General features: G+C 37.7%; 2 protein-coding genes across 3 annotated transcripts; both read left to right on the top strand.

Annotated features, from left to right (window-relative positions):
• The first annotated feature begins 4,455 nt into the window (after positions 1 to 4,455).
• Positions 4,456 to 5,996, top strand: LOC133832740 (uncharacterized). Its single transcript, XM_062263048.1, has 2 exons — positions 4,456 to 5,521; positions 5,617 to 5,996. Exons 1-2 carry the CDS (start codon positions 4,456 to 4,458, stop codon positions 5,994 to 5,996), a joined length of 1,446 nt encoding a protein of 481 aa, XP_062119032.1.
• Positions 5,997 to 10,004: 4,008 nt separating this feature from the next.
• Positions 10,005 to 13,991, top strand: LOC133831043 (uncharacterized). Of its 2 annotated transcripts, XM_062261204.1 has the most exons (8): positions 10,005 to 10,236; positions 10,859 to 10,984; positions 11,328 to 11,426; positions 11,799 to 11,941; positions 12,402 to 12,510; positions 12,782 to 12,889; positions 13,265 to 13,405; positions 13,511 to 13,991. In XM_062261204.1, the coding sequence occupies exons 1-8, from the start codon at positions 10,165 to 10,167 to the stop codon at positions 13,889 to 13,891; spliced, it is 1,179 nt and encodes a 392-aa protein (XP_062117188.1). In that variant the 5' UTR covers positions 10,005 to 10,164; the 3' UTR covers positions 13,892 to 13,991. The 2 variants fall into 2 exon arrangements, with proteins under 2 accessions (XP_062117188.1, XP_062117189.1); XM_062261205.1 differs by lacking the exon at positions 11,328 to 11,426.
• Positions 13,992 to 15,100: the final 1,109 nt, after the last annotated feature.

Genomic DNA, 15,100 nt, shown 5'->3' with positions numbered 1-15,100 from the left:
ATCCAGGCTCAAAAAGACCTCAAACACAGAGGAATAAGAGATAAATAATCACACATGTATATATTAAAAAAGGAGTCTTGGTAACATGGCAAGATTTACAAGAAAAAAGTAATAATAATAATATTACAAAGGCTCAAAATGAGCATACACCCACAGCGGGCTAGCTGACAAAAGTTATGAAATAATAACTTCAGGGCCTCCTGCCACGGGCGCTCCACCCAGCCGTTCGAGCAACGACATGCTCGCCAAAAGAAGAAAAATCAAAGTTGGGACCCTGCCTCCACACGTCGTAAAGGGTGCGCTCTATGGACCTGTACTCAATAGCTGTCTTATCCGCCTCTAAGGAAGTGACTCTCTCCTGCAACGCGGCTACATCGGCCCTAGCAACCTCGAGTTCAGCCTCTAAAGAAGCGACTCTCTCCTGCGACGCAGCCACAATAGCCTTGGCCCCCTAGAGTTCGCCCTCTAGGCTGGTAACTTTGTTCTGCAGCATCATGGCTTTGGCAACCGCCTTCTGCTTCCTTTTTGACGAGACAAAAAGTTTTGCCCGAGCCTTTTTTAGCTTAGACTTGGTTTCACCAAGCTCTCTCTCGAGCTCCTGGACCCAGGCCGTAAGGTGGTCCCTCTCGGTACTCACGCAGAAAGATTGTGAGCTGAGTCGGCAACCCGTTGAGCCACAGTGTAGGCCTGCACAAGAAAGTTAACAACAACAATGATAATTAACAAAAAAAAATGTGTATATGTATCTATATATAATAAGGTCGACACAAGATGCATGAACTCACCCAAGCAGTAGTGCGCGTTAAAGTCTCCCCAAGGTCCGACAGGGCGAAACTCCCAAGACCATTCCAGTCAGATTCAGGGAGGTCTGAGGCGATTTGGACGTACCGTCACGGTCAAAAAGAGCTAAATGGTCGAAAGTATGCGTCTGCAAAAATAAACAGAAAAGATGTGTTAGCCTCCAAATATATTAAGGGGTATAGACATACCAAAAATTATCCCAAATATATATAAAAAAAAAAAAAAGGGAGGAAACTATAATAAAAAGTGAGGTTGTGGGGGATTGAACCCCTTACCTCTTGAAAGGAGCAAAGGTCTAAATACCACTAAGCTAAGGAGATAAAGTGTAAGTAATAGGCTTGGCATGGGGGCCTATTTATAAGAATTAAAGAGAAGAGTCTACCAAAGCACCTAAAGGTCCTCTCCTAGACTGGGGGGCAAGTGTGGATGCTCAAAATTTCATGTTTGAAAAAGACCCAAAATACATGCTTAGGCCCATGAACGTCTAAATGCACGATCGAGCCGTGATGACCCTCGGGCCATCGTCGTCTCGCAATTGCCTACTCTAGGCGTCCCCAGCGAGGCCACATCTCACGCAGGAGCGTCTCGCGAGGCCCTTGCCTCGCGCCTCCTCTCGGTGCGCCCCACCTTGTCTGGCCTAGACGAGAGCCCGAAAAGGTCATGTCCGGGCGTGCATCACCGCCATTGGCTCCGCTCACCAGCGTGCACGACTTTATATACCCACCAAAAGCCTCGCGCCCCTGTCCCTCGGAAGGCAGGCTTACGGGACCTCAGAGTCTCGCGCCCCTGGCCCTCGGCAGATGGCCTCGCGAGCCCCCAGCGCCCCGTGCCCCTAGCCATGTACTGGAACCAACACCACTAACTCTGAGACCACTCTCCTGGCAGTGTACTTGTGTACCACCTGGTCCCCTGGACCACATTGTATCAGGGGCCATTAGAGCCCACTATAAAAGAAACTCCACTTCCACTTGGAAGGGGGTTGGAAAAATTATTGTAGCATTGCACCATAATCAATACAAGCTGAGTTCACCATTTTTATTCTGCAATTATTCTTGGAGTTCCTACTTAGATTTCTAAAGCTTTTCTTTTAATAATCTCGACGTTGCTATTTTTCTAACTTAACTTAGTTGACGAGTTCTCACCGTCAACAGTGGCGATGACTATGTCATCAACATAGACCAAAATTGCTATAAAGACACCTGACATATTTTTAATGAAAAGAGAGTGATCTGAATGTGATTATTTGAAGCCATCTTCAATTAAAGTGGAGCTGAGTTTAGCATACCACTGTTGAGAGGCTTGTTTTAGGCCATATAGGCTTTTGTTTAATTTACATACCGGATTAGAAGGAAGGTCCACCTTAGGTTTATATCCTTGGGGAATTTTCATATAAATTTCTTCTTCTAAATCACCATGTAAAAAAGCATTATTAATATCCATTTGGTGTAAAGACCAATTAAAAGTGGCAGCAAGAGCTAGAAGAAGTTTTAGAGTATTGAATTTTGCAATAGGAGCAAAAGTGTCAATGTAATCAATACCTTGTTGTTGCATGTATCCTTTTGCAACGAGTCTAGCTTTAATCTTTCTATGGCTCCATTGGGTTGATGTTTTATTTTATAAACCCATTTTCTTCCAATGGTATGTTTTCCATGAGGGAGAGAAACTATTTTCCAAGTATTATTAAGTTCAAGTGCAGCAAGTTCGTCCATCATAGCTTGTTGCCATTCAGGTATGATAGAAACTTTGGCATAACTAGAAGGTTCTGTAGTGCTATGAGCAGTAAGAATGGCTGCACGAAAAGAAGGAGAAAATCTGTCATAAGAGAGATATTAATGTAATGGATGAGCAGTAGATGAGGTAGAAATACTATTTGTACATATATAGTCATTTAAATGACTTAGTCGAGTAGTAAGACGGCCATATTTTGTGTGTATAGGTAAGGCTTGTGAGGTATCATTCTGCTGGGAAGAGTTATTGTTGGCCAGTTCAGATGGAGCAGAATGAGAGGGGGCCTGAATAAAATAGATTCTAATTTTGGCAGCAAGGAGTTATGAAAAAAATTGTTGATATGAACATTATTGTGAGACTTATAAAGAGGAAAAATATTATGATAGAAAATAACATCTCTTGAATGGTGAACTTGTTTTGTTTCAATATCAAGAAGAGTGTAAGCTTTCATACCTGTAGGATACCCAATGAAGATGCAAGCTCGAGATCGAGGGGTGAATTTATGTCTTTTGCTGTCAAGGGTAGACATATATGCAAGACAACCAAAACTTCGAAGATGTGTATAGTTAGGAGCTTTATTATGGAGTAATTCAAAGGGTGTTTTGAATTTTAAAAGAAAAGATGGTGTCCTATTAATGAGATATGCAGTTGTAATGACAGTATAATTCCAATATGATAGTGGAAGATTTAATTGAAAAGCAAGGGACGAGCTACATTCAAAATATGTTGGTGCTTTCTTTCTACTACTTTTGTTGAGGTCTATCAACACATGAATGGTAATGTTGAATTCCCTTAGTAGCATAAAAAGATGTCAAATTGAATTCCTTAGCATTATCAGAACGAATGGCTTTAATTGTAGAGGAAAACTGAGTGGAAATCAGTGAAAAAAAAGCTGGAATTATTGTTTGAACATCATAATTTAATTTTAACATATAAAGCCATGTAAATCTAGTATGATCATCAACAATGATGAGAAAATATCTATACCCTTCAGTAGTAGTGATTTGAAATGGGCCCCAAATTTCAATGTGGATTAAAGCAAAGGGAGTATCAGATATATTGTTATTGCAAATAAATGGCAGTCTCTTTTGTTTAGCAAAATGACAGATTGAACAATGCCTATCATGAGATGTATCAGTAGAAAAACTCAAACTTTTATTGATGTTATTAGTGATTAACATGGAAGGATGGCCTAGGCGATCATGCCATAGGTTTCCATTAGTACATACAGAATTATTGGAAAAAACATTAGAACAAGATGAAATGGAAGTAAATGTCTTAGTGCTCTTGTGAGCACACTTGGTAAACCGATAATGGTCGATAAATTCACTAGGGAGTGCTTAAGAATTCAGTTTGCTAGAGTACTTGTGGAGATGGAAGTAACAGATAATCCCCCTAGATCTATCCAATATGTGAATGAATTTGGTCAGATAATGGAGCAGGAAGTGGAATATGAGTGGCTTCCCATTAAATGTAAAGCGTGCAATGGTTTTGGTCATGCTGAGATGGAATGTCGAAAAGAGCTGAAAACAAAATGGGTCAAAAAAGAAACTACATCTAAAGAGGAGGTGAAGGCTAGGACGAATAATGAGGGGGGAAAATCTACTGGTTTGGAGAATGTAGATTTGGTTTCTGTGGAAAAGGTAGGGGATCCGAATATTATTTCTGAATAGGAAAGCGCACAAGTCACTACATCAGAGGGTAGCCAGAATACCTATCAAGCAATCCTAGTTATTGATAAAGATCAGCAGCAAAGCACTAAGTGGCTTACTCCTAAACGAGTAGCCTTTCATCCGAAATCTGGGCAACAGTCTGTTCCGTTTACAAAGAATTTAGATCAAGTACAAGACAAACTTAATCAGTTTCAGGTTCTTCAAGAGTAGGTGTATGGTCATAAAGATGGTATTCCCTTACCTATTTCTACTAATGGATAATAGTAACATTCTCAGTTGGAATTTAAGGGGTCTGAGTAGTTCTAATAAGCATAAAGTAGTTGTGGATATTTGTAGCAGGTTCAAAGTTGGTGTTGGAGGTTTTGTAGAGACTAAGATGAAGGGTCTTAAAATTTTGGATTTTATGGAGAAAAAATTGCCTAACTGGGATTTTTATACTAGTTTGGTTACAGAGGGTAGAATTTTGATTGTGTGGAGGAAGGTTTTTGTCAAGCTTACAATTATTGAGGATTCTCCTCAATTTGTTCTCTGCTTGGTTTCGATGGTTGGTCAGCAGCACAGGTTCTATGTCACTTTTGTCTATGGCTTCAATGCTATAGAAGGTAGAAGGAGTTTATGGGAAGGGTTACTTAGACTTTCTCTTGTGCATGAAGCTTGGATTATTTTAGGGGATTTTAATGCTCCTTTTTCTGGTATGGATAGAGCTGGAGGTAATCCTATTTCTGGTGTTGAATTGGTGGATTCAGTTCGTTGGCTTGAGGTGGCTCATTTGGTTCCTTTAAAAATTTTAGGTTCGTTTTTCACCTGGACTAATAATCAAAGTGGTTCAGCTCACATTTATTCCAAAATTGATCATGTTTTCATAAATGAGACTTGGTTTGATCATTTTCCTCATGCTACTGCTGTCTTTAAGTGGGAAGTTGTTTCCGATCACTGCTCTTGTATTATCAATTTTCAGTCTAAGGTGAGTTTGGGTACAAAGTTGTTCAGGTTTTATAATTTTTGGGCTGATCATCCTCAGTTCCTGGACATCGTGCGGCTCAGCTGGAGTTTACCTGTTAAAGCTACTGGTTTACGGGCTCTGTTCTTAAAATCCCTGAGGCTGAAACATGCTTTAAAGAAGTTTAATCATAATACTTTTGGAGATATTGGTTTGAGATATGATTTGGCTAAAGAAAATTACCAGGTTGCTCAGTTAAAAGCCCAAGCTTTCCCGTCTGAGTTTGGTTACCAGCAAAATGTTAAGGAAGCTGCTGAAGCTTATCTTGTCAGGAAAAAATGTTCTATAGTTTTTTGTCCCAAAGGAGTAAAGTTGACTGGTTACAGAAGGGAGACTTGAATACTGCTTTTTTCTTTGCTTTTCTGAAGCAAAGGAGAGCTGATAATGGTATAGCTTCTTTTGTTAATGATTAAGGTCAGCTGGTGGATAATTTTCCTGAGGTTGTCTCTCATTTTGTTGGGCATTTCAGAGGTTATTTGGGGAGTCGGAGTTCAGCTACAGGCAGCATTAATATGGACTGTATAAACTTGGGTCCTAAGCTTTCAATAGAGCATCAAACTTCGCTGTTAAAACCCTTTTCTCCCAAGGAAATTCGGATGGCTCTTTTTAGTATTCCTTCTAACAAATCGCCAGGTCCGGATGGTTATGGCTCAGGATTTTGCAAGGCTGCCTGGCAGATTGTTGGTAAGGAGGTCTGTTTTGCTATCAGTAACTGCTTTGAAACAGGGAGTTTTCCATCAGACATGCATGAAACTTCGCTGTCCTTAATCCCTAAGGTGGCCAATCCTTCTTGAGCTATTGATTATAGGCCAATTGCTTGCTGCACTACATTATATAAATGTATAGCTAAGCTCATTTGCTCTCGTTTGGCGTTGGTCCTCCCTGCGATTGTTCAGTCAAACCAGGGGGCGTTTATTAGGGGTCGCTCAATAGCTCATAATATCATGATCTTTCAAGATCTTATTAAAAATTATGGTCGGGCTGTTACTTCTCCAAGATGTGCCATAAAGATTGATTTGAGCAAGGCTTATGACACGGTAGATTGGCAATTCCTTGAGGACCTCTTAAATGCTCTTTGTTTTCCTATGAAGTTTATAGGTTGGATTATGATGTGTTTGAGAAATACTTCTTATTCGTTACTCATGAATGGTCGGGTGCAAGGGAAATTCAAGGGTAAGAAGGGGCTGCGTCAGGGAGATCCAATGTCACCTCTATTATTTGTTCTTATCATGGAATATTTGACTCGGAGACTTCAACTTGCTGCTCTCGATCCTTCATTCAGATTTCACCCTATGTGCAAGAGTTTAAAGCTTATCAATCTTTGTTTTGCTGATGACTTGATCCTCTTTTGTAAGGGTACTCACTCGGCTGTTTTTACTCTCAAAGGTGCTCTTGATGATTTCAGTTCAGCCACTGGTTTGACCATAAATTCAGCCAAGTCTCAAATCTTTTTTGGCGGAGTTTCTTCTACTGTGAGAACCTTCATTTATCAGGAGCTGAATCTTATGGTAGGATCCTTTTCGCTCAAATACCTTGGGGTTCCTATGAGGCCTACTAAATGGCGTCATGAGGACTGTGATATAATTTTGCAAAAAATCAAATTAAGGCTTAACTCTTGGTCTAGTAGACACCTCTCCTATGCAGGCCGTATGCAGCTTATCCATTCAGTTTTATTTGGCCTCCGTAACTATTGGATGAGTATCTTTGTCTTACCTCAGAGTGTGATCAAGGAAATTGAGAAATTGTGTCGCAGCTTCCTGTGGAGTAGTGCTGGTCTGAGAAGTAAACCTCATTTAGCTTCTTGGAAGAAGGTTTGCCTTCCAAAAGCTTATGGTGGTCTTGGTTTCCGAGATGGTGCTCTTTGGAATAGAGCTATTCTTGCCAAGTATATTTGGGTGTTATCTAAGCAGCCTGAGATTTTATGGGTGAAATGGGTTAATTCTATATATTTGAAAGGTTTCAATTATTGGAGCTATACTGTGAAATCTGACTGTAGCTGGTATTGGCGGAAGTTGTGTCGCATAAGGGAGAAGTTTGGTCTCTCTGAGATTCAGGCAGCAGATAGTTTTGGGAAGTTTCAGCCATCCAAGTTGTATAATTCGGCTCTAAACCAGCAGATTGTTAGTTACTGTTCGGCGGTCTGGTGTAAGCTCACTTTACCTAAGCATAGATTCATGCTTTGGCAAGTGATTAATGAGCAGCTTCTCACTCGGGATAATCTTTTGAAGATGCATATTATGGTGCCTGTTCATCTGTGTCCAGTTTGTGGTTGCTTTCCTGAAAGTCACCATCATCTGTTCTTCTCTTGCTGTTTATCTAAACAGGTACTTCAGTTTCTGTTTAACTGGTTTGGCTTCTCTGCTTGGCCGAGTGACTACACCAGTTGGAGTGCTTGGCTTGGAAGACCTCGGCGTGGTCTGATGGCAGCAATCCTTAATCTTGCTGCTGCTGCAACTGTTTACAGCATTTGGAGGAATAGGAACAAAAACTTATTTGATGACTATTCTTTGTCAGCTAACTGTCTTGTAAATGAGATTAAATGTGTAGTTAAATATAGAATTTACTTGGTTGATTTTAGAAATTTTTCAGTCCCAGAGCAGTCCTTTTTAAGGCATTTACAATGTAATTAGTTTTGGGGCTGTTGGTCTGTTTTAATTTCGGTCTTGTAGTACTTTTGCACAGTGCTTGTACAGCTTGTTTGTTCAATGAAGCTCTTCCTTCTTGATAAAAAAAAAGATGAAATGGAAGGCTTGTCTTGAGCAATTATATAAAGATTGCCAACTCGATTAGCCATCCCAATCTTGGAAATCCGAGTATGATCATGAATAATACAATGGGAGGCAGTAAACAAGAAAGAATGAGCATTAATTTTCAGATGTGCATTAACTGAGAATAGATTGAACCTAAATTCTGGTACATAGAGAACATCATGAAGAGTTAATTTGTCAGTCAAATGTATTGTCCCTGTTTTGTGAATCTTAATATGCAAACCAGTGGGTAAAGAGACAGTGTTTGCAATATTAGTATCATTAAAAGAGGAAAAACAAGCAAGATCATAACAAATATGGTGGGTAGCCCCACTATCAATTATCCAATGTGAAGATGGAAAAAGAAATGATTCACCAGTAATGTTGGAAACCATTGGCTGAGTTTGGGGAGTGGAGGAATCACTCTTTTGAAGTTGTTAGCTGAGAACAAATATAAGGCTCTATATTAAGGCATTGTTTGCAGTAGCATCGATTATGGGAGGGGTCATAGTGGTACTACCAGTTTGGTTAGTGACAGTAGCCAAGTTGATATTGGCTTTAGGTTTGTCTTGCGTCTCTTGTCACCATATCCCAGAGAAATAACACTTTTCTTTAAGATGTCCTGGTTTGTGGCAATTAGAACATGTAGGACGCATTTTCTTGGGGCGGGTATTGGTAGTTGGAACAGCAGCCACCAAGTTGTGGTTAATAGAAGAGCCAAGTTTTCTTTGGCGTTCTTCTTGAATGATCATGGAAAAAACTTTGGATAAAGGGGGAAAGGGATCAATCAACAAAATCTGAGCTCTTACAACATGAAAGGATTCATTAAGACCTGTTAAAAACTATAAGACTTGATCTTGATTCAGAAAATAAAAGTTATCAACAGAGGCAACACAAGTACAAGGAGTTCTAGGCCTTAATTGATTTATTTCATCCCACATTGATTTGAGTTTAGTGAAATAAGCACTTACAGAATCATCACCTTGATGAAGACTAATGAGACTTTCATTGAGTTCAAAGATTATAGGGCCATTGCCTTGGTCGAATCTGTTATTGAGCTCCATCCACATGACTGCTGCAGTATCCAAGAACATAATGCTACTCTTAATTTCTGGGGAGACAGAATGTATAATCCAAGACATAACCATCTGGTTGCAACGAAGCCAAGCATTGAAGTGAGAATCAGATGGACTAGGTTGTGGGAGGGAGCCATTGAGAAAAACAGTCTTGTTCTTTGCCCCAATAGAAATTTTAAAGTCACGGCGCCATTGGAGGGATTTTTGTCTGTGAGAGGAGGTGAGGCAAGGATAAGACCGGGATGATCACCAGTCCCTAGAAAATATGGGTCGTCTTCATGAGTTGAACGAAGCAGAGGGGTACTGAGTATGGGTGGGATTGGAGTTTGAACAGTCGGTGGTTGTTGTCCAATCGAGGAAGGATTGATTGGAGGTTGTGCGATTGAAGGTTGTGGTCCAATCAGAGATGGAGCAACCGGAGAGTTGTCAATCGGTGGCTGAGTTTGTTCTGGTTCTTCTGGTGCGATGGGGTCAAAGCGATTAGAGTTAGAGCTCGCGTGACCAAGATTTTCAGAGGCACCATTAGAGAGATCTGGACCGGTAGGAGGAAGATGTCATCTGGTGCGAGCCATCAATGCCGGAGGAGGAAACGAATAGCAATCAATCAAAGAAGGTAGTGTCTTCTGATACCATATCAGAAGAAAGCTCTCTCTTCTTTGTATTTCTCATATTGATTCATTACAAGAGAAAAGACCCAGCCATTTATATTAGGCTAACAAGAATTAGTTTTAGACAAAAGACTATTACAACAGAATAGTTACAAGGCTGTTACAATAACGAATTAATACAATAATGGTTATAATCAAGGTTACATTTTGATTTATGCAGTGTTAATTGCCCTATGAGTACAGCTAAAGTGCGCCGTTACGGTGCACCAAACAGTCGTGCGCACCTAAGTTAACGATGACGGACAGATGGAGGGTAACACCGTCATTTGCCCAAATAAATGGGCCCAGCCACCTGGTGTCTCTCTCCTCTTCTCCCCGATCCCTCGAATTTAGTTTAATTTAACTTATTTAATTTTCAATCTAATTCGAAAAATTACAAACCGAAAAAAAAAATCACAGGGTGATCGATCGATTGATTGAATAGAATTGTATAATTCAACGATGGAGGTGTTGTGAGCTTAGTAATTAGCAATGAAAGGCGTCTTCTCGGCGCCCGGTGACTACATCTACTTCAAGTCTCAGGTCCCTCTTCACAAGATCCCGGTATATACTATATACTTCTTTCTCTATCTCTCTCTCAGTCTCCCTTTTTTATTATTATGTGATTTTTGTGTTGGGTTTTTCTCTTTTGTTCATTTTCTTGTTAGATTTGGCTTCTTTATGGTGTAGTTTATTTTTCGGTCCCTTGATGGCTGCTTCACCATTTTTCTATTTGTTTAATGAGTTTTTTTGGCTTTGTTTTTGCTAATTGTAAGGTTTAACTATTGTGTCAGCTGTGATTTTGGGGCTAAATTATCTGTGGAGATACTTTTTCTTGTTTTTGCAATACGAAGTTGCTTATTTGCATAGAATTGTGGTTGAGTTCACATTGTTCGACATTTTATGTCGTTAATTTTTGTAACTTGTGAGATGGATTTCTTTGTCTCTGTTAAGAGTTTGCTTGTAAGTTTACATTTTTACTTCAAATTTCATTGTTTCAGTTATAAAGCTCCCTTGCTAATGATGAAACGATTGTTTAATGTTTACAAAGCATTGATTTGTGTGTTTTCTGCTTCCTCCTTGTGTTGGATGTGTATTAAAATGGTGTTAGTTTTGAACTATTTCCAACCTGGGATTCATGATTGTTGATGAGACTTGCTTGTTGGGTTTCCTTTGATTCTTGCAGATTGGAACAAAGCAGTGGCGATATTATGATTTCGGTCCTAAAGTAGTTCCTCCGCTTATTTGCATTCCTGGAACAGCAGGAACGGCGGATGTCTACTACAAACAGATCATGTCGTTGTCTATGAAGGTTGTGGTTCTATCACGTAGTAACTTTGTTATATCTTTTACTTAAATAGTGCCGATACAATCTTATGGTTGATATCAATGCACTTGATCTAATTTCCTTACAAAGAAATTATATTCGGGGTTTAATTCTTCTGCACAATCCTCAATAATTGTTTTTTTTACAGAGCTTGTTTACTTTTAAATTGTGTATTTGATTCCATATGAACTTTTTTATAAACTTGTGAGTCTACATAGCTAGTTAATGTTCCGGTCTTTCATCTTGACCTTTTTCTTTCTCAAAAGAGTTTTCTTTTATGGGTTAATTGACATAAAAAAATATTGTATCTTCGCTCCTTACTAAACAGGGATACCGAATAATCTCAGTTGATATTCCACGGGTCTGGAATCAACTGGAATGGATTCAAGCATTTGAAAAGTTTTTGGATGCTATAGATGTTCATCATGTAAGTGCTTAACTGTTTATATTCTATGGTGTTAAATATCAATGTTGGAAAGCATATTATTGTTAGGTCTATGGTTAGCTAGGTTCAGGGATTTTTCAAATAAAAGTTGATCTAATTTGGTTGTGATTATGTAGCTGTGATTAAAAAGCAGGACTAGGACTCAACTGTATCTAAAGTTGTTAAACATCCCTTTCCTTGCTGGACCACTTTGCTGATACTTGATGATGAAAACGGAAAATATTTAATTACCGTATGAATGCAATAAACTCATATTTGTTTAAAAGTATAAATGAATATAAAAAACTCACCTTACATAGTGATCATACTTGGATTTACCAAGTAACATTTTTTTATGATTCGTATTTCCAACAGATACATCTCTATGGTACATCTCTTGGTGGCTTCTTGGCTCAACTTTTTGCTCAGCATCGTCCCAGACGAGTTCGATCGTTAATACTATCCAATTCCTTCTTGGATACTTGCAGTTTCTCTGCTGCGATCCCATGGGCTCCAATGTATGTTGGCATTTCATATGTAATGAGTGTCGAATGGAGATTGTCAAAATTATTAAGCTATATGAGGAGTATGTCTGAGTTGTTAATTGAAGTGCTTGTGTGGGTTACATTAGCATTCTTTCAACTTTTCTGGATATTCATAATCATATACTTTTCAATTGGCTTTTCCAGTGTCTAAGAATTACTATATTAGTATTTGGTTTCTCTAACTAAATCCACTTCTTTATTCTTGTGACACTAAGATACAGTCAAACACAGAAATTTCCTAATTATACTTGTTAGCTTGCTTACTGTGATATTCTGTCTTTCATTCCATATGGAGAGACACAATTATAAACTCTTTGTCCTCTGATAAGATACATGGCAGAATTAGTTATTATTGGATCAATAATTCTCTGTAATTCACTAAGACTTTTCTCTCATCTGATTTACTTACTGATTTAACCATCGCCCAATGCAGAGTTAGTTGGACGCCCTCATTTTTATTGAAAAGATATGTCCTAACAGGAATTCGCGATGGCCCCCATGAGCCTTTCATTGCTGATTCTGTGGACTTTGTTGTTTCTCAGGTAGAATCTAGGAGGCCTTAGCTAGTTTGGTTTTAGTATATGTATTGTACTATATAATATTTATAAGGCAATCTGCTCCAAGAGCCTTTTAAATTCAGTGTTTTAGCTTAGCATGAAACTTAATATTTTTTTAAGATGGGACGTATACATTTCTATTTTTTATTCAATATTTTTCATTCCATTGTTAATCCTGAAAATGTATTAGTTAGCTAAGTACTCTAAAGAGTACACAAGTAACTTGTTATATTTTCTCAAATATTTGATCATTCAGGTTGAAACTCTTTCAAGAGAAGACTTGGCATCTAGGTTGACTCTAACAGTTGATGCTGCTTCTGTTGGATCACTCTTGCTGTCGGACGCACTTGTCACAATAATGGATGTATGTTAATCTGGCTTTTGCTTTAATTTATCCATGCATTTAAGATAACATTCCTCACAGTTATAACTTAAGTTTTGCACAAGTGTATAGATATTTTGAAAGATTTTACCATTGAATTCTTGTTTATATCTCGAACTATCAGTTGATGACATTCATTGACTTCTGTAAATACTTTTTTTTTTTTGCACTACTGGCACTTTATGTTTCCCTTCACTACAGCTTTTTAATGCTCAACACAAATAGCACAAGTATTTCACTTATGAGGCATAGCATTCTTGTAGTAAAAAAGTTAAAGCCAGTACTCTTTTTTTTTCTTTCAGTTATATGTTTATTTTTTAATTCCTGTATGTGTGTCTACATGATCTCCCACTGAAGACAAATGACTACTGTGCAATTCCTCAACAACTTAAAGATCAACTGAGTGAAAGATATCCTGGAGCAAGACGGGCGTATTTGAAGAGTGGAGGAGATTTTCCATTTCTTTCGCGCCCAGATGAAGTCAATCTACATCTTCAGGTATTGATTCTAAGTTTGCCTTTCCTGAAAATTCCATGGCTGCTGATGCTAGAGTTAATTTTGCTTTACTTTTTTAAGTTTCAACTGGTGTCTGCAATGTAACAGCTACATCTAAGACGAGTTGGTGTTGAAGCTCGACCAGACTTGATCAAAAGTACCCCCAAGGAAGGTAATGGTGGGAGTCCTAGCGAGAAGAACAATGACAAGAGAGAAGATCCCGATGATCCACCAAACAATGACAACGAAAGCTCTGAAAGCCCGTCTACACAAAATCAACCACTTCCAGCTCCTGAAAATTCCGAATCTCATAGTTTAGATGGCCAGCCCCTCAACTGTGCAAAATTCGGTGGCTGGGGTCATATTGTGTCAACTCAAATCCTCATGCATCTGATATGGGAGATCGTTGCCCTTCATTTGCAGCCACTTTATGTGGGATCATTGTACACTATTTTGAACTATAATTGGAAATTTAGACAAGCTGTGTGAAATTGAGCATTTGGGGATTGTTGTTTGTGGTGTAAGTTATACAAACATTTGTTTCCATGTTGATTTTTGTTGTTGATACCAAGTTTCAAGATTCTTCTCACATTCGGTAGTATGGTTTATTTTCACGCTAATGACTTCCCACTTCACTCGACACTTTGTAAGTTCATCATTAACTTTATTAAAATGTAATCCGACTAATCCATCTAAATAACAATCTAAACAACCCGAGTTTTACTAATAAGCAAGCGGACTTTGACTCAGTATAACAATGACTTGAAAAAAGAAATAAAAATGGGGATAAATAACAAACCAGGCAATATTCATTAATTCTCAATAAGAAAACGAAAGAGAAAACATAAATGAATTAAAAAATATATATTGTTCTGGTCATCTTTCTTAGAAACTGACAAAAACTTTTCCATGCAAGTGGCCCTATGGCCTATACTACATTACTAGAGGGAAAATGTGGAAGGGGTGGGAGGAAAAAATCTTTTCATATAATTTAAATGTTATGTTTTTACAATTTATTAAATATTTCAAATATCATATTTTTAAAAATAATTACGCCTATTATTTTGGAAATTCGATTGGTTATTATTTAAATTATGATCTTTTATATGTAAATTATATATAATTACACTAAAATATAAAAATATTTGTAGAAAAATATGTAAGTTTTTATATTAGTTGAACTTAAGTATCCAAATTTTTTTTTCGACATATTTTAGTACGGCTATTAGTACCCACTGTCAAGTTGGTCTTTGTGGCCTTAAATATACTTATTTGGCCATTCATGTCATTTACTTAACACATGGTGCCATTTATTTAATGTTTATGTGGCATTAAACAAAAAGAAAACAATAAAACTCAATTTAAACTTAAAAAAATATTTAAAATCAATTTAAAATTTTTAATTAACATATATTAATTTTAATTAAAAAACAAAAAATTAATTTAAAATCTCAAAACATAATTCAATATACATTAACAACCTAAAATCCAGTATTCTATTCATCTTTATCAACAAAAAATTTCCATTAACATCATAAAACTCTTAACATTGTTAATGTTCTTCAACAAAAAAATCACCAAAATCAAATTTACTTCAAAGTAAAACAAAACAAAACAGTTTTATTGATTTATATTAAATCAATGTTAATATATCCAAAATCAAGCAAACACAGCAATAAATCTTTGCATCTATATGTC

The sequence above is a fragment of the Humulus lupulus genome, chromosome 4 (assembly GCF_963169125.1).
Source record: "Humulus lupulus chromosome 4, drHumLupu1.1, whole genome shotgun sequence".
NCBI lineage: Eukaryota > Viridiplantae > Streptophyta > Magnoliopsida > Rosales > Cannabaceae > Humulus > Humulus lupulus.
This window is presented reverse-complemented; position numbering and strand designations above follow the sequence as displayed.

Coding starts and splice junctions, on each gene's coding strand:
- LOC133832740 (XM_062263048.1), top strand. CDS start 4,456: ATGGATAATAGTAACATTCTCAGTTGGAATTTAAGGGGTCTGAGTAGT. Junction 5,522..5,616: donor CAAAGGAGTAAAGTTGACTG/GTTACAGAAGGG, acceptor TTAATGATTAAG/GTCAGCTGGTGGATAATTTT.
- LOC133831043 (XM_062261204.1), top strand. CDS start 10,165: ATGAAAGGCGTCTTCTCGGCGCCCGGTGACTACATCTACTTCAAGTCT. Junction 11,427..11,798: donor ATGCTATAGATGTTCATCAT/GTAAGTGCTTAA, acceptor TATTTCCAACAG/ATACATCTCTATGGTACATC. Junction 11,942..12,401: donor GCGATCCCATGGGCTCCAAT/GTATGTTGGCAT, acceptor CGCCCAATGCAG/AGTTAGTTGGACGCCCTCAT.